Source organism: Esox lucius, chromosome 16 (genome assembly GCF_011004845.1).
Source record: "Esox lucius isolate fEsoLuc1 chromosome 16, fEsoLuc1.pri, whole genome shotgun sequence".
NCBI lineage: Eukaryota > Metazoa > Chordata > Actinopteri > Esociformes > Esocidae > Esox > Esox lucius.
The window spans coordinates 29,973,790-29,992,471 of NC_047584.1; the positions used below are offsets into that span (position 1 = coordinate 29,973,790).

Genomic DNA, 18,682 nt, shown 5'->3' on the forward strand with positions numbered 1-18,682 from the left:
CTTTCATGAGAAACAATACATTTATAGATGCACTGCAATCCACCGGTTTCTGAAAGACAACAGGTTTGCAGATGAGTGAGTAGCTTAAAAAATAAAAAATAAAAAGATTTGGCTATTTATGTTATGACCGGAGCTCCTGACCTAAAAAAAATACTAAAAAAACCCAGCATACTTCTTTATTTCAGTTAAAATAAACTTGAGGGTGCTTTCTGAACAACTCTCCCGTTATCGCAGTCAAAACAATATCTTTGACCCAAGCCAGTCAGGCTTCAAGACATGTCACTCGACAGACTGCCATTTTCTGTCAGAGGAGCTCTTCGCAATGGCCAAGCTAGCTCTCTCCCTCGGTTTTCACAGTCTTACAGTTATCCACTCCCTCTACCGTGTGAACCACCGCCTCCTCCTTTACATCGTCTCTGTGATGGACATTTCAGGCTCTGCACTCTTGGAAGGCATACAACCAGGTAGGCCTCTCCTACCAGGTGGCGTGGAGAGAATCTGTCCACTCCACAGGCTCTTACTGCGGGTGTCCCCCACGGCTCTGTTCTAAGCCCTTTCTTTCTCTTTCTCTCTCTCGCTCTCTCTCTCTCTCTCTCTCCTCTGACAACTCCGTGTTAGCCCCCCTTCCCAAGGTGCAAAGGACGTGAGCCAGGACCCTGTCGTTCTCAGACAATGTCAAGGCTGTGACTCTTATCAGCAGCTTCATGCTTTACGACATTCAGAGTGCAACATCACCACACACAGGAAGCAGTGTTCACACCTCTGGACGGCCTCATACCGAAAGAGACCCGGGGAGATGGCCCATGAAAACGAAATCACACACACACACACACACACACACACACACACACACACACACACACAGAGACACACACACAGAGACACACACACAGAGACACACACACAGAGACACACAGAGACACACACACACACAGAGACACACCTCTGTGTACCACTTCATTTAGGGTTTATTACCAAAACCAGTCTGAAGAGGTTGATTATAATCAAGTGTACGTAATGTACTAATGCTATACTCTAAAGAATAGCAGGTAAGTTCACATTAAGAGCAGTATAATAATGTACTAAAATGCTAAGTAGGCCGATGATGTTAGGCCATGTTAACAGTGTTAGGACATGTTAACAGTCAAAGCACCATTGCAGGGTAAAAAAGTAGAGACACTATATTTGCATTTTTAAAACACTAATGTACACATAGGCCTGTAGGCTATATTCTCCCTATTGACAAAGACCAGCTGTGAAGTGTACCACAGCTTTTGTAGTGCTTACGAATGATCAGTGAGAAACAATGGAGTTCTTATGAATCATCTTAGAACCTACATAGAACTTATGAATCCAAGAACCTATGTACTGCTTAAAAGTCCTCTTAGAACCTGTGGACTGCGTGCAAATCATTTGAGAACGTGTGTGGTGCTTAAAAATCATCTGAGAACCTATCCAGTGCTTACGAATGATCTGAGAACCTATACAGTGCTCAGCAATTATCTGAAAACCTCTGTAGTGTGCATGAATGCTCTGTGAGAACCTACGCAGCGTTATGAAAGCCAAACAATTTACAGCTCATCTACCCAATGCAGAGCTTGTAAAGCCTTCGTAAGACGTCGTATGGGGAACGGAGCTGTACTGACCAGCAGAAGAGATGTCCCTTTCCACAGTCCACAGCAGGGGCTCTCAGTAGGGGCAAGCTGAAGGGGTCAGAGGAGCTGCTCCCAGGACCCTGAGACGACAGGCGGACGGCCCGCTCGCATCCCGCCCGGGGACACCAGCGAATGGCCGGGTTGTTCTCCACAAAGGCCTTGGGTAGAGGGGGAATTAAAGTACATTCAAACAGATTAGTAGTTGGCCACAGAACTGAGGAGCCGGGCCAAAACACACAGTATATTCCAGTAGGGAGGGGGAGAATTCAAACTCACGAACACATCAGTATTCCTCTAGTCTGAAAAAAAACTATGCAGAGCAGCAGAAATGACAGGTCCTCACTGATCCGCATAGGACCCGATTAACCAAACTCTGAAATTCTGAAGTGTGCCCCCTAGATTGGGATCGGATCTCAATTGGTGGCCTTGGAGGTCTGGAGGGTGTGAGGATTTAAAAATACCCGTCAGACAGATGGACCCAGAATTTTAGTTAATAAACAACAAACTCCATCTGCACAGATTAACATTTTATTCCCTAAATGATTGCCAGAAGAAATGGCTTTTTCTGGCGCAGTGTAATTCCCGAATAAATGGAACACAGAAGTGCATGCAGCCACGCCATAGATTAAGTCGTTTTACAAAAAGCAGGAATGGATTATTATTTATTCAGAAGAAATTACATAATCATTTGTTTACTTGTCTAACTTATGTTGCTGAATTTGCTATTCTCCAAGTCAGTGAGGGAGTCTACTAGAATTCATAACTTTGCGGGGTAATTAGGCTACATATGCAGGCAGAACCCACCATTCCACAAGGGAACTGGGTAGTTCGGCAAGCAAATAAATATCATTAACATAATTAGGCTGCATAGCCAACCTGTGGCGGCAAGACTAAACTTGAAAGAGGAACGACGACATGGCTCTTACATTTGTGTCTGACATTAGATGACAATTCATTATATGCTGAAGGTTGCAACGGTTGGTTAGCGCCCTTGTCCGTAGCCTAGCAATAATAATGACAACTACTAGGCCCGGTAATGAAGCTGTTTTAGGGGGACTCATTACACAGCCTATAGGCTCTGAGTGAGTATCGGACTCACAGTTGTTTAGCTGCTATCAGGAGGAACCTGAACAGAACAGTCCAGGAAGGCAGTACTGACTACAATGCGAAAACAGAGGATGAGTGCTGCTTTTCAAGACAAGGTAGACAAGCAATGTGGTTTTATTTGTTCACTTGACTCAGATAATTGAATTTGTTTGTGTAGACGGACATTTTATTTCTCAGTTTAAAATAACAGTTGTTTTTCTAATGCTAAATGACATCACGTGACACATTGGTTTCGCCCTGGTACGGTGCCTTGGTACGGCGCTGCTAGTGGCGGACGCTAGTTAAACAACATGGAATAACCCCTGAAAATATAAGCCCCAACGCAACACATCCCTATGGCGATCGCTTATACCTTGATGTCAAACTGCAGGTATCTCTTGTCCATCTCCCTGGAAACAACACTCTCTATGACCTCCACAGGAACCAGCTGGAAGCAGTCGTAGGCTGGGCAGAAGATATTGTGGGCATCCCCCTCCTGAATCTTCAGATTCAGAAACCTGACGAGGGACGGACGGACAGACAGACAGACAGACAAGACTCCAGTTAATAACGGCACAAAAGATAGCACTTCAAATCACAGTTAGACCGAACTAAATACAAAATAAAAATAAACCATAGCAATTAAAGACTATTTACAAATTTTGTGCACTACGTGAAGAGTTGGTGTGGCATCTGGATTTATGGAAGGAAGGAGCTCACCCCTCCCAGCAGGCTCGGCAGAATTCATGACCACACGACACGTCGACAGGCTCCTCAAAGATGGAGATCGGGCATATGCAGATACCACACTGTTGGAGACACCAAGGAAACACAGGAGTGTGAGAATTTCACACTGAACACGCCAGCTTGGGCGGGCAAACAGGAAAAGATCCTGCAACTGGGTTTCATCTGACGGTCAAATTAGCAACAGAGCATAAAACATAGGATCTAAAACGAATAACTATTCCGACTAGCTGCAACAAATGCCAAGACATTCTTCCATAAGCCTGAGACCGTTCTTCATCATCTCTTGACATCATTCCATAGAATATCTCCCCAGGGCTCCAACACAAAGCGGCCTTGTTAGAGAGTCTGAAATAGAACAATGGCCCGAGAGAGAACCCAGTGGAACTAAACAATCACTGTATTGATCTCTGCAGCGGGCTGCCCGGGACCCCATCTACTGGAACCTTTAGAAAGGCCCCTTGAGTTGAGAAACTGGTCAATCAGCACAATGTTCAGCCTAGCTTCAGGACCGTTCCGGTTTTAAACATGTAACACTACAGCTCATTGAGGCACAAAGACAACAGACTGGTACTTCACTTCGTCGAGCTGAGATGAGTGGATGGCAGTCGGATCTCAGCCTGACCGAATTGTCATCAATAGCTCAGTTCAGTTGCCCACAAAGAGTCTGTGTTTTGGTGTTCTGAAATCATGGGTCTGTCACAACAGGAGGACGGGCCGTGGAGCGTTCCACCACAGCCAATCACTTGAGGACAGACCAAGGAGACCAGAGCGGTACTGCAGGTCTGTCATTGAACAACGGTTTGCGTGAGATAATGAGCAGCATTAGTTCCAGTGCTTTGGACAAATCCAGAGTTCACAGGCATTTGCATCATTTACAATTTCGGGGGGGGGGGGGGTGCTGGTAATTTTTTGATGAGCACTTTAGTTCATTCCCGCATTAAGCCGGGATTAGCTGAAGTGCAACTCAAGCACATCGCCCAGGTGGTTTTCTGCAGAAAACATGAGATTAAGTGCCCTTTGAAGCTTACTCGCTTACCAGTGGTCTGTCTTCATCGCCGGGAGTAAGGCTGATGTCATCTGGGGAGGTGACGGAGGATCGAGTGGTCCTGGGGGTACGTGGCGAGGGCAGTGTATCCCAGGCATTATACCCGCTGGGGGGGGCACTGGGCTTGTGAACCCCGGACCGCTGGCAGCACTCCTCGGCATTAGACATCCAGGCCTCCAACAGCTTCTCCCTGTCCCAGTCTAGAACCACAAGGAGAGGGGAAATTTGACGCCCGAGCCTCCAACATTGGCCGCATTTCTAAAGAGCCTTTTCACACTACGGGGGAGAGTAATGAGAGAAAAGGGGCCTAACTTTACACTGAACACAAATACAAACGCAATATGTAAAATGTTGGTCTCAGAGAGCGACCCAGAGAGACAGAGAGCGACCCAGAGAAAGAGAGAAACAGCATAGGTGCATAGGCCCCACTCCTCAGAAATAATTAATTCGCCTCAGGGACCGATAAGGTTTGCCATTATGGATTTTCCCCCCATTTAGAAATTTGAGAAAAACACTTAAACACTACTCCATCTGGCGCCGGCGGGCCGATCTGTTAAGTCTCACCAAATGCAAGAACATTCATATCGACTACATGATCAGCCGCACTCAAGAGAAACAACATTCAGAACACATGCTCAAGGAGATGAGTCCGGTTAAATCGCGCTGCATCCCAGAGACCCCTGGGACGCTTTTGACTCAACTAGTCAATGACACGTCATTTCCCCCAAATTAAACTCGGCAGCCCTGGGGGGCACTGTACACTGTGTGTGACACAAGCCCGTTTTTTTTTTTTTTTTTTTTTAATCGCCTTTTCTCCGTCCTGGGCTGCAGCGGACGACAAAGAGCAGATCTGTTCAGCGCCTTCAGTTCGGCACAAACCAGACCTTTCTTAGACAAATTCAACAGGTTTTTCCTTCTCGGTACAGGGAAAAACAACCTAACTATTCTATTCCCAATCAGGATACATGGAGGGAAATGTGAGGTACAAGAAGAACATGTTCTGCAGCTCCAGGAGGACAATGGAACAGGGCTTCAAAGATGTGTTCCATTGTCTGAAACAACTGGGTTTCTGGGTATTCTTGTCTGCACCACAGGAGACATGCGACTCAAGAAGCTGCAGAACATCAGAGCCCACCAAGAAACTCTGAATGGATCCTAAATTGCACCCTGTTGTCTATATAGTCCACTACTTCTGACCATAGTCCTGTGGTCCCTGGTCAAAAGTAGTGCACTATATTTATTACCGTCCTCTGGTCAAAAAGTAGTGCACTATATTTATTACCGTCCTCTGGTCAAAAAGTAGTGCACTATATTTATTACGGTCCTCTGGTCAAAAAGTAGTGCACTATATTTATTACGGTCCTCTGGTCAAAAAGTAGTGCACTATATTTATTACCGTCCTCTGGTCAAAAAGTAGTGCACTATATTTTTTACCGTCCTCTGGTCAAAAAGTAGTGCACTTTTTCAGAATAAGTCTCAGATCTAAAGTAGAGCACCATATTAAGTACAGGGCTGTGATCTAAAACTATCAAAACGTGTGGTTTAGGTGCCATTTTAAAGCTAGGGATTAAGACGCCATTTGGGACATCAGCCTCGATCCGGTTCCCTGCGGCCTGAGCATGACAGACAGGACTACACCCGCCCGGGGGCTGACCAGTTCCCACGCCGGCACAAACCCGGCCGACACAGTCCTCCTCCGTCCGTTCCTCCGTTTTCACGGGGTTAACATGCGCCTCCGCCATGTGCACGAGTATCACACAGCCAAGGGAGCGGAGCCCGTCTGGAGTTGTAGGGGCTAATTACCCCTCGCAGGCAGATGGAGAGGACGCAGGATCCATGAGCAAAGTGTAATTCCATGAGGGATATCTTCATGCCCAACGTGGCAGAAGTAATGGACAGGCGCGATTAATTATGACAGGTGTGTTGGTCTGTCTGAATTTCAGATTCGACAAGAGACGCGCCTCCCGAGTGAGGTGTTTTTGGGTGACTAAGGTTTATATCTTGTAGACAAAATGAAGCAAAAAAAAAACGAAAAAAAAGACAGGTCTGATTTGTTCATTTGAATACCGTACGTTCTATTATTTAAAAAGCGAATGGAACATAAGTCGACTCATTCAAGTCACGAGCGTGCCCCCAAGGTGATGGGTTCAACGATCCCCTCGCTGAAAGACAGTCTTGGTGGAAGTTGGAACGGGCAAGGGCTGGGTCTGAAATACAGCGCTTGTCCTCCTGCCTAAGGCTTAATACAGACACCTATTAATTACATGTCCGTAAAAAAAACACCAAGAAATTTAAACAGAGTGAGTCCGGGTCTTATCAAATGAAGGATTCCCAAAAGCACAGAATACAGATAGAGTATCACTCAAAGGCCAGGCTTCACCCCCGTAGTCACAAGAGTTCATCTCTTTGATTTCTGATTTAGGTTTCAACCGGACTGCTCGGAATGTCTTTCTAATTGGAAACGAACGCAGGGAAGCGATTACATTTCTTTGCATTTGACCGGAGCTCTAGGCGCTTAACACCAACAGTCCGGGTACTCGGCCTAAAGCAGTCGAACACGAGTGTTTAAAGGGCACCAAATGGCACATCCTCGGCTGTGATGGGAGCACAAACTGATTTGATGAGTCAGAGCATGTACTAAAAGTGTGAGAACACTCCAGCTTCAGGTCATCTAATCTAGCGTGGATGCCCCACAGAAGTGCATTACCTGTGGGACAGGAAGCAGTTTGAGACTGTGTGAGAGTGGTCTGAGAGCATGTCTCTCTGCAGCGTAGCGTGGGCCTTTAGCCGGGCCTTGGGATGCCTGCTGTCTTTGATAACCCTGTGCTCTGAGCAGGGTGTCAGTAGTGAAGAGGCAAAACTGGAGCATGTCTGCTGTGTGTGTGTGTTTTTTTTACCGTGCGCTCGGAGCAGGGCCTCGCCTGTGAAGAGGGGGACCTGGAGCATGTCTGCCGTCTCAACTATCAGCATGTCCTTCAGACGACGTAACTCCTGAGGCCTTAGACCCTCGTACAGCTGGGGACAGGAAAATAGATAGAAGAGAAACAGAACGAGCGAGAGAGAGAGACACAGACACAGAACGAGAGAGAGAGAGAGAGACACACAGAACGAGAGAGAGAGAGAGAGAGAGAGACACAGAACGAGAGAGAGAGAGACACAGAACGAGAGAGAGAGAGAGACAGAACGAGAGAGAGAGAGAGAGAGAGAGACAGAACGAGAGAGAGAGAGAGAGAGAGAGACAGAACGAGAGAGAGAGAGAGAGAGAGAGACAGAACGAGAGAGAGAGAGAGACAGAACGAGAGAGAGAGAGAGAGAGAGACAGAACGAGAGAGAGAGAGAGAGAGAGACAGACAGAACGAGAGAGAGAGAGAGAGAGACAGACAGAACGAGAGAGAGAGAGAGAGAGAGACAGACAGAACGAGAGAGAGAGAGAGAGAGAGACAGACAGAACGAGAGAGAGAGAGAGAGAGAGACAGAACGAGAGAGAGAGAGAGAGAGACAGAACGAAAGAGAGAGAGAGAGAGACAGAACGAAAGAGAGAGAGAGAGAGAGACAGAACGAGAGAGAGAGAGAGAGAGAGACAGAACGAGAGAGAGAGAGAGAGAGAGAGAGAGACAGAACGAGAGAGAGAGAGAGAGAGAGAGACAGAACGAGAGAGAGAGAGAGAGACAGAACGAGAGAGAGAGAGAGAGACAGAACGAGAGAGAGAGAGAGAGACACAGAACGAGAGAGAGAGAGACACAGAACGAGAGAGAGAGAGACACAGAACGAGAGAGAGAGAGAGAGAGACAGAACGAGAGAGAGAGAGACAGAACGAGAGAGAGAGAGACAGAACGAGAGAGAGAGAGAGACAGAACGAGAGAGAGAGAGAGACAGAACGAGAGAGAGAGAGAGACAGAACGAGAGAGAGAGAGACACAGAACGAGAGAGAGAGAGACACAGAACGAGAGAGAGAGAGACACAGAACGAGGGAGAGAGAGACACAGAACGAGAGAGAGAGAGACACAGAACGAGAGAGAGAGAGACACAGAACGAGAGAGAGAGAGAGAGAGAGAGACACAGAACAAGAGAGAGAGAGAGAGAGACACAGAACAAGAGAGAGAGAGACACAGAACGAGAGAGAGAGAGAGAGACACACAGAACGAGAGAGAGAGAGAGACACAGAACGAGAGAGAGAGAGAGAGACACAGAACGAGAGAGAGAGAGAGAGAGAGAGACACAGAACGAGAGAGAGAGAGAGAGACACAGAACGAGAGAGAGAGAGAGAGACACAGAACGAGAGAGAGAGAAAAAAACGAAAATAAACATTTAGGAATTCAAAATGGTTATGTTTGGAAAAACATTTTGAAAACCTGTATAAAGAAATACCACTTAACAGTCTAACCTTTAACCAGAAACAAATACAAGATAAATTAGGAATACTTGAAACAGCTATCAAGAACAATCAAGACCCACCTGATTACCAAATTACAATAAAATAATTAGAATTAGAAGACAGCATTAAAAAACTAAAACCAGGGAAGTCATGCGGTCCTGACAGTATCAGGACAGAGATGCTTAAGAACAGCACTCCTGAGCTGCAGCAGGTCCTGCTTAAGTTGTTCAACCTGGTCCTTGAAGCCGGCTGCTTCCCTGAGATTTAGAGCCGGGGGCTTATTTCCCCAATACATAAGAGTGGAGACAAATCGGACCCTAATAACTACCGAGGCATCTGTGTGAGCAGTAACATGGGGAAGGTTTTCTGCAGCATCATCAATGCCCGAATGCTGGCCTTCCTTACAGAACAAAATGTCTTGAGTAAAGGACAAATTGGCTTCCTACCAAATCACCGCACTACTGATCATGTTTACACCCTACACACCCTAGTAGATCAACACATATACCAAAACAAACAAAAAAAGATTTTTACATGCTTCATTGATTTGATACGGTGGAATGTCCATGCTAACTTCAGCAGGACAACTAGCGAATACATTTCACTTATTGGCTAGTAATTAGCTTGTTAGTGTAGTTAGCTAGCTAGCCATTTAGTTAGCCTACCTCTCTGCGGTCCAGGGCGGCGTACTCCGCCTCGATGCCCTCGGTTTCTGGGGCCCGGCTGAACACCATCTGGGATTCCAGGCTGAGGGCCAGGTCCTTGTGCTGCTGCTTCTCCGCACAGTCGCAAGGCGTCTCGCGGTCCTCGTTCTCCGCGAACAGGTCGGCGTTCTTCTTCACCAGAATCTACAGAGAAAACAGGTATTCAAGACACGGCCGCTCCAGGACACAGGAGCCCAGCACGGGCCAATCCTGGCTTACGACATAAGACGACATACACCTCGGGGGCCAGGCTCGTACCTCCACGCATGTCCTCATCCCCGAGGCGGCGGCATAGTGCAGCGACGTGTTCTTCTTGTTGTCGGCGGCGTTGACGTCGGCGCTCTCGTACTCGCCCCGGTCCAGCTTGGCCCCGGTCCACTTCAGGATGACCTGGAGACACTCGGCTCTCTTCGCCTCGTCCAGCTCGGGCCGGCACAGCCGCGGCTGCAGGGTCCCCTCAGATGTCAGGATCTGGGGCCCCATGCAGAGGAGGTGGAGGGCCGTCTCGTTGTGCACGTTGCGCTTGTTGGGGTTTCCGTCCTTGCTGAAGAGAAACGACCTGTGGGGGGGGGGGGGGGTTTGAAATGAAACGGGGACGTTTAAAACGGGATCGTTCAGGATTCAGGAAATAAGTCCACTTTCCACTTTCTTGCCAGTTCAACCGCCGGCTTTGGATGGTGGGGAGGGGGGGGTCTGGGGGGGGGGGGGGTCTGGGGGGCAGCTGTTAAATGCCCTGTGACCATTTGCTAACATGGCTGATGACATTTGCGCCGGTCACTCACCAAATCAAGTGGCCTTTGCTCATTTTCTGCCCAGACTCTGAAGGACTGGAAAAAGGGCCTTATTGACAAAATGCCCAACCACCCCTTTAAAAATGTCATACTTACAGTCCATGAACCATTAATTGTAATAGTCACGTTAATGCTAACAAATAACTACTGGCTAAAGGGTCAACAAGACAGACACACAATAATAGCATGGTACAAGACCGCCACAGGCTTTCGTGGGGGTGGCAAGAAAGGCTTAGTTTCAATCTGGTGGAGAGACTTTATAGACAAGATAGTTATTTGTTCTCCACAATAATAGTTAGGCCAGAGGCAACAGTCTCGCTGTCGGCTTTGACTTGAGCTTTAGAAAAAACAACTCTATTGTGCTCACGTAGAAAAACCCTCTAATCTGACTTTAACAGTTTGACTCATGTTCTGGAAAATCCCACGTTGACAGCCAAACCAGCTTTATGTCCCAGAGGAACACGGACAGTTGTATTGATGACCAACAGTTGATAACAACAATCGACTTCCCCACTGACTGTGTGCGATAACCCAGGACTGCTGTAACAGTAGAAGACGACGGCCTTGGCTCACACGTTGAACCAATAATACAAAACGCCTGTCCTAAGCAGTGTCCTATCAACCCAGGCCAAAAACATAGTCCCAGTACAGACCTGCAGTCAACTGACTAAGGAACTCGTAAACAGGTAGCACGGGCAACTTATCATTACAACTATCCATTCCCCCACAGAACTGTTGTTAAGGGGGACAAGGAAGGTGTGGCTACAGCCTGCAATCGGGGGCCCTACAGAACTAATGTTTAAGGCAGTGAAAAAGCTGGAAGTGGAGCCTCGGAGCAACTGAAGAGATCAGACATCCTAATACAGTCTCAAGAAAGGAAGGATTTCTAAAGAGGTTCAACCGGGCCTAAGGGTTGAGAATGACAGAGCTTGTAGCTTGGTCCCAGGGATGGAAGGGAGAAACGAATGAAGAATTTCTCAAGTATTTGAACAGGGTAAGTAGCTTGGTCCCAGGGATGGAAGGGAGATATGAAGAAAGGATTTCTAAAGTGTTTGAACAGGGCTAGTAGCTTGGTCCCAGGGTTTCCCCTGCCTGTGTTTCTGACAGATGGTTCCTAGCAGGGCCAGATGGGACAAAGTGCATGGAGCAGAAACACACACACACACAAAACTACAATTCTGCTCACTTCTCTGGCTGGACACGGCACTGAGGAGGTCACTAGTTGTGTTACGATCTCCAAACACGCACACAGACAATCATTACAGTAGAAAGAAGAGCAGGTAAATAATCTCCAAACTACTCCAAACATAGGGGGTTGGTAATTTTTAAGCCTCATCTGTTAAATTTTATGATCATAAAAACACAAGATAACATTCAATTCCTCATTCCTTCCCTTTTGATACACAGAGACTTCTAAAAAAAAAAAAGTTGTGTCTGTCCTGTGATGGTATCAGTGAGCACAGAGGCAGGATCCTTGAGACAGATATAATGTTGTATTCTCTACAAAGATATGCAAGGGAAAAGAATGCAGAACAGGACAGAATATTGTTTATGATTACAAGTAACAACAAAGGGCCAATTTGTAAAATTTCCACCACACAAAAGCACAAAAATTACAATTACATTCTAAAAGGGAAATAGGAAAAGATGTTTGAAAGAGAGTACTTCCCAAATAGTTTGTTGTTGTCAGTGTATTCACAATCGTTACTCAGCCACTTCCCAATGTTTTTATCTTGTTTATTTTGGTCCCGTCCTGGTTTGGCGTTCTTAGCACCAAAGATAAAATAGAACTCAGGAGAAAACTCAAAATAAGAAGGAATAAATCGACTATTAGTGAGCCACATCTGCCACATTTCTCTTCAATAGGTAAGCTAAAGAGCCATCTAAGTAGCAGGCTAGCTACCTAGCGTGTATGCTACTCATATCTGTTCACCACATATGGCCTTGGATATGGTATGAAAAGCATTGATGTCCTTGGTTCTAGTAGGTTAGGGTGGGCATTAACCACAAGGTTAGCTAAATAAGGATAATAAGGATACCTAGTTGTAAATCGACTGTTTCTGCTATTCCTCATGAAGACACTGAGCTTTGTTTGTGCAGTTTACTGCCACAACATTGACCTTTGAAGACAATAAAGATCCTCTGAATTTAATTGGCAAGTCATCATTGAAGCCTACGTAAGACTTTGTTCCACACAGTAAGTTTCGGGGAAAATAAAATAAACTAAATCGTCTTGGCGACTGAAAGTCTGAAATCACTGTGCTGCAGTCTAGGCCATTAAACTCTGAAACATTGTGTTTTTGGTAATAAAACATTTAATTCCCTTCGTTTCATATTTTAGGTTACAATAAAAACAAATACACTACACATGCCCTTTGACAAACCCTATATCCAAAGGTACTAACAGTCATGCGGGCAAATACTTTACGTATGGTGGTCCCAGGAATTGAAGCCACTACCCCGGCATTACAGACAGGCTATTACACAACTGAGGATCTACAATTTCAGATTACACCTTGGGGTCAGAGGTCCAAGGTCACCTTCTCTACTGCATGTTTGAAAGGTTGCGGTGACCTCACCTGATGAGTCGTGTCATCGCGTGCCTGGATGCGTAGTGCAGAGGAGTATTGTGTTGGTAGGGTTCTCCGTACGATGTGTTGGGGTCCAGGGCCTCCTTAAATTGAGGGTTCCCCTCGTACAGTTGATAGGCCAGGCACTCGTCACCGTTGATCAGAGCCTTGCGGAACTTGGCAGCCGTGTTCCCCATCTCTCGGCTCAGAGTGAGATTCCACCTGGAGCTTCAACCTGATGGTGCTGTTCAACCTGTCCAACTACAGAAGTGCAGCATAGCGAAGCTCCTAATGAGGAGAGAAAAATGGCATGAGACCGTGTGATGAGAAAACATCGGGATGATAGCACCAAACATTTGAAATATACCTAAAAATGCCCAACATTTTGAATACATCAAGATTTCCAACATTTTAGATACACAGAAATGCTGAACATTTTCAATAACCAGAAATGCCGTGATAATACAGGGAGGTGCTTGGAGAGGGCCGAATGACACACAGTTCCAGAAAGAAATGCCATAAATAGATTGTATGTAGCTCCATTACTCTAGATGTCAAAAGTACATCTGTTCTACTTCACATATTTCTGCCTGAATGTTCAACAATATTGTTAGCTACTAAAGGTGACCCAGATTTAAACCAGACAAACAACAGAATGCTAAACACAGCTAAAAACAAATTTCTCACAACCAAAAAAATAACACTCATTGTAGTTCACCCTATAATTCCTAACAATAAAACCTCACTTCAATTTACAAAACAGGAATATGAAAAGCATTCTCCAGCCTACTCACCAATAGCGAGCAAACCCAAGAGTGGCCTGAGTAACTGCAAGCCCAAACCACAAAAGAACAACTAACGGGGGGAATGTCTGACTTCCACCTAAGTCCATAGTTACGCGCATGCACCTCCTTGTCCTGCTAGCACCGGTGCTATTTTCTGACCGGATCACCATGCCAGCTCACCGCACACATCCTCCAGCATCACCAGGGGCTTCCTGTCTCCCTCATCCAACTGTCCCTCATCCAACTGTGCCCAGGCCACCACAACCAAACGCGGCCCTATCCACGGTGTAGTGAGCTACTTCTCACCAGGGTTGACAAGAGCATCTAGGGCTCCAGTCAAAAGCGGCGCTCTCTGCAGAGAATGGAGGGGGCGTGGGGCACCGTTTGGGACACAGACCAAGCCAGGTCTCTTTTTGCAGGGTTCGGACTCAGCGTGTGACGCCCTCCGTGGTAACACGACACGCAGAGATCGGCATATATCCTACACCGATGCCATATGTCAACGCGGGCACTCAGTCACCAGCCACGTGCCTCTACTACCAGTCAGCCCACAAGAGGCAGTACATGGCATCTAGTGAGTACCGCCACACTGCACCAGGCCAATTATACAGTCAAGTGAAAAAAGTAAGCACACCCCCTAGGAAGGTCTGTGATTTCATTAATTCCAAAACAAATTCACTGGTAAAGGCAACCCAATTAAACAAACCGCAGAAAGAACAAGAAAATAAATTTACCTTCGAAATAATTTAATTTGCAATTCTAAGAAAATCACCAAAATGCAATTTCATACTGTTATGGTAACACCCTGAATGTTACCATAACATTAAATCGCTCAAATTCAAACCAGGTGCAACAAAAAACCAGAGGAACTGATTACCTTGGAGGGTCAGGTTCTCCATGAAGATTAGAAACTTAATCTGGTTGCTCTTAACCATATGGGTGTGGGGTAACATCACGCCAAGATCAACAGACCTGTCCAAGAACCTCAGAATAAGTAATATCAATGCCCATGAGTCTGGGAGCCATTTCCAACAAATTCAAAGAGCATAATTCCACTGTCTGACGGATCACCTACAAATGGACAAAAAAACACAGGCTGTCTACCCAGGACTGGTTGCCCCACGAAATTCAGCCCAAGAGATGACTGACGATGATCGGAGATGTTTCTATGAACCACAGTGTAACTTCAGGGATCTACAGGCCTCTCTTGCCACAACCAATGTAAGAATGCATGTGTCAACTGTCAGAAAGAGACTGCACAAACCAGCTGAACTAAAGGAGGTTCAGGAATAAGCCTCTTCTCTTCAAACAGTATATCACGATACAACTGACATCTGCCGGACAACACCTGGGTAAACATCCAAACTAAAGGAACAACGGGCTCCAGACAGATGAGTGAAAGGTGGAGTTGTTTGGCCACAATCCCAGACTTCAAGTTTGGCAAAAACAAAACACTGCCGTTGAACAGAAGAATACAATTGCAAGAATATAATTGCAGTAATGCGGGGAGGCGGAAAAATGACAGTGTTGGGGTGCTTTGCTGACACAGCTTACGGCCAACTTGTCATCATTGACTGAACCATGAGTTCCATATTGTACAAGAGAATTCTTGATGTCATCTGTCAAAAACCAAACATATATCTTGCAACTTTTCGATGATCCAAAACACACAAGCAAAGCTACAACAGAATGGCTTAGAAAGACAAAATTGGAAATGGCTAGATTAAGTTATTTTAATTGCATAAACGGTTTTAAAGTTGTAGGTTTTGGTCAATTTGTTAAATTGGGTTACCTTTATGAATAAACTGTATGCAGTTCCGGTTCGAGTCGACTAGTTTAGACCAGGCCCTGGTCATAAGAAGGACAACTATGTAGAAAATAGGGTGCCATTTGGGCAGCGGACTGTGTATTAAATCCACTCAGCAGTTCAGAACCCAAAACGGACCAGCTAACGTTTAGTCCATCATGAGACAAACCAACCAAGGTCTTCCACTATGCAACTCTTCCCGGACAGATTGTGCAACATTTATTTACTTGCCCATACACAGTGTGATTGTCTAGGGTCTGTTTTATTACACGGCCTTCTGTGGCAGGTCATGACAAAGTAATTCCCGCGCCATCATCTGAACCTACTCGTATCTTATCTAAAACCACCCAGGACTGTCCCACATCCCAAGCGGCACACTAAACCCTATGTAGGGCACTGGCTCTGGTCAAATGTAGTACACTTCACAGTGAGCAGGGTTCCATTCGGGACTAATAATTATTTGTATTAGAGATGACTGGCGGAGGGCTACCAATGGAGTCTGCATACGGAGCTAGCCCACAACGCAAGGGAAACAAGCCGACAGCTGAAACCAGTGGCCACAATAGTCAACTCAGTAGCCGGTAGAGAACACAAAGCTGGCAGAATTATAGTTGTATTTTATTATTTTTTTTACATTTAAATTAATGCACACATTTATAGTGTTAGCTGTTACCACATTACAGTGTTTGTTCACAACAGAATTAGAATGACCTTTAATCACTAAGTAAAGGCTGACTTTTTAAATCTAGAAACAGAATACAGCACATCTACAGAGTGGACATACAATCTAAAACAACAATGGTGAGCAGATAAGATAATGTAATTTCAGAGGGGAGTATAAAATACAGAGAAAGACAGAGGTGACTAGTTATTAACATTCCAGCATGCTTCAAAAACTTGTGTGTAACCTAACTGGGGGGAAACTAGTTCAGAGCATCTGTTCTGAAGTACGTGGCATCTGATTTGGTTTGACATTTTTGTCTGAGAACTCTAAGAATGGGAGTGTAGTTTGTGATTCATGAGGCATTGTGTATGGTCTAGGATGAGATGTTCAGTTCAGTGATTTCCAGTTATGTAGTTTAATGTGTGATAAATGTGTTCCTTGTGAAAGGACTGAATTGCCATGCTGGTGTGCAATACAGGCATACAGGTCCCAAGCTTTAATGAAATTCATGCCAGTCTGCTGTTAGGTGCTGTAGTTCGTTTCCCATGAGTAACACCTTAAACACTTTATAAACAAGGAGGAGTTAGAAAGTTAGAAATAACAACACGTTTCTGGGAACTCGTACTGGGTCACTTAAAAATAACCTGTTGGTGTAGTTCTCCCACTTTAATGACAATATTGGAGATCAAAATGAAAAGCGCTACATTGATTGCCGAACCTTGACAGCCATCTCCACTACTTTAACGGTGGTAGTTATTACCAATGTTCACCGGTTCATGCAGGAAATTTCGCCTGCCGCTCTGTAACTGGCTAACCAGTAGTAACAAGCAACAAAAGACAAAGCAACAATGCCCCGTCAGCCAGACTTGCTTGGCTGTGAAAGTGAATGTCAGGCTTTTTATATGGGCTATCCGTGGCTGGCATGTTTTGAAACTAGCGCTGTTTTACCTAGTTAACGTTTGTTAATAACGTGTTTGATAGCTCATTTTCACAGACCAACTAGTTAACCATTGAGCACAATCCTGCGTTTTAGGGCAGATTAGCTTGCCAAGTTTGCTACATTATCGTTAGCTTGACCAGACAGCTAACGTTAGCTGGTACTACAAACCTTGTTTGACCTAGCTAGCAAGCCAACATTAACTATAACCTACAGTTGACAATGATTAACTTACATAAATAAGTAAACGGTGACAGTTTTACTACTTCACTACATTAAGTACACTTCGCTGGCTTTTCTGCGTTTGTCTGCTGGCTACCAAGTAAAAAAAAAAAAACATTGATTACTCAGCCAGCTAGCTAGCTAACGTTAAGACTTACAAATGTCTGAGGCTGATGCGGTTCGCCAGAATCTTGTCGTGGACGGTCGCCTTCGGCTGCCTAATGTCTATTCTTCTGTCAGGCTATGCTGCTATTCCATATTTGCGTGTGTATTCAACCCCTTTGTTGTTCTTGTTGCCGTTGGTTTGCATAATGTAGCTACTGGAATCTGACTCCCCTCCCTCTGACTGTTTTGCTAGTCGCACGGACGCTCGCGCATAGCACTAGACTGACTGGCCAGCTGCGTGTTATCAGGAATCAGGGCTGCGCTGTAAAGTGCAGGATGTTTGTGTTTTAGGAAGTTTGACAAGTCAACATAATGATTCCTTTGTTAAAGAATCTTTCCTGATCATTTTATGTCAGCAATTGCTCGTGTTTAGCTCGAGTCCTGTGTTTATGGTTTACCGGTAAAAGCTTACCCCCCATTCCAGAAATGATGACAATGTTCCACATTGAAAACAAATGGGTATATTATTGCTGTTTTACAAACAGCACTAACTTCCTCCCACCAGAGGGCGGAAGAGTCCATCAATTTGATGGACATGCTTCTTGTTCCAGGCGTTTTCGACAGGGGTTGTGTTGGTAGGCATTCGAGCCTCCCATCGTGGATAGGCCCAATATTAATTTAATAAAATCCATCGATTGAATGATGGATTTCTGTCACTGATCCTTCAAAACATTTCATTTCATTTGTATTTTTTTGTTTTGTATTGTTCATTTATTTTTTAAATGTATCAGTAATTCATATTTTAGTTCAATAGTAAACTTTTTTTTGTCCTAGACTAGGCTTAATCTGTGTCTGTGAAACCCACACTAGATGTTTTATTTCTGAATTAGACATTTAATTATGTTTAAACTGCTGAATATATGTATATGAAACTTCAGGATTTGACACATTGTTAAACCAGTTATCAGTCTTTTTTAATAGCCCTGGTCCTAAATATTCGTACCAGATTTGAAACATGATTTTGTTTTCAGGACACATTTTATAATCAGTTTTATATCCTATTGTTCAGCTATCTATGGGCACTAGAGTGTTTTTAGAGTTTCTGTAGGGTCCTACAGTGAATGAACAACACCTTCTGCTCTGAGGAGTGAATGTTGCCCTCTCAGCCCACACCTCTCTGACGACTGTT

At 45.1% G+C, this 18,682-nt stretch overlaps 1 protein-coding gene across 2 annotated transcripts in view; it reads right to left on the reverse strand.

Moving 5' to 3' along the window:
* The window catches only part of LOC105023498 (ankyrin repeat and IBR domain-containing protein 1), a 36,577-nt gene extending 18,779 nt beyond the window's left edge, over window positions 1-17,798 (reverse strand). The window contains exons 1-9 of one of the 2 annotated variants that reach the window (XM_029125839.2): window positions 17,547-17,798; window positions 12,983-13,261; window positions 9,871-10,171; window positions 9,574-9,756; window positions 7,431-7,548; window positions 4,525-4,733; window positions 3,462-3,550; window positions 3,115-3,259; window positions 1,647-1,813 (exon numbers count right to left, since the gene is read on the reverse strand). In XM_029125839.2, the coding sequence (XP_028981672.1) occupies window positions 1,647-1,813; window positions 3,115-3,259; window positions 3,462-3,550; window positions 4,525-4,733; window positions 7,431-7,548; window positions 9,574-9,756; window positions 9,871-10,171; window positions 12,983-13,170 (1,400 nt within the window). In that variant the 5' untranslated portion in view covers window positions 13,171-13,261; window positions 17,547-17,798. Of the gene's footprint in view, window positions 1-1,646; window positions 1,814-3,114; window positions 3,260-3,461; window positions 3,551-4,524; window positions 4,734-7,430; window positions 7,549-9,573; window positions 9,757-9,870; window positions 10,172-12,982; window positions 13,262-13,767; window positions 13,827-17,546 lie in introns of those variants that run through there. The other variant, XM_029125840.2, reaches the window with a different exon arrangement.
* Between the last annotated feature and the right edge of the window lie 884 nt (window positions 17,799-18,682).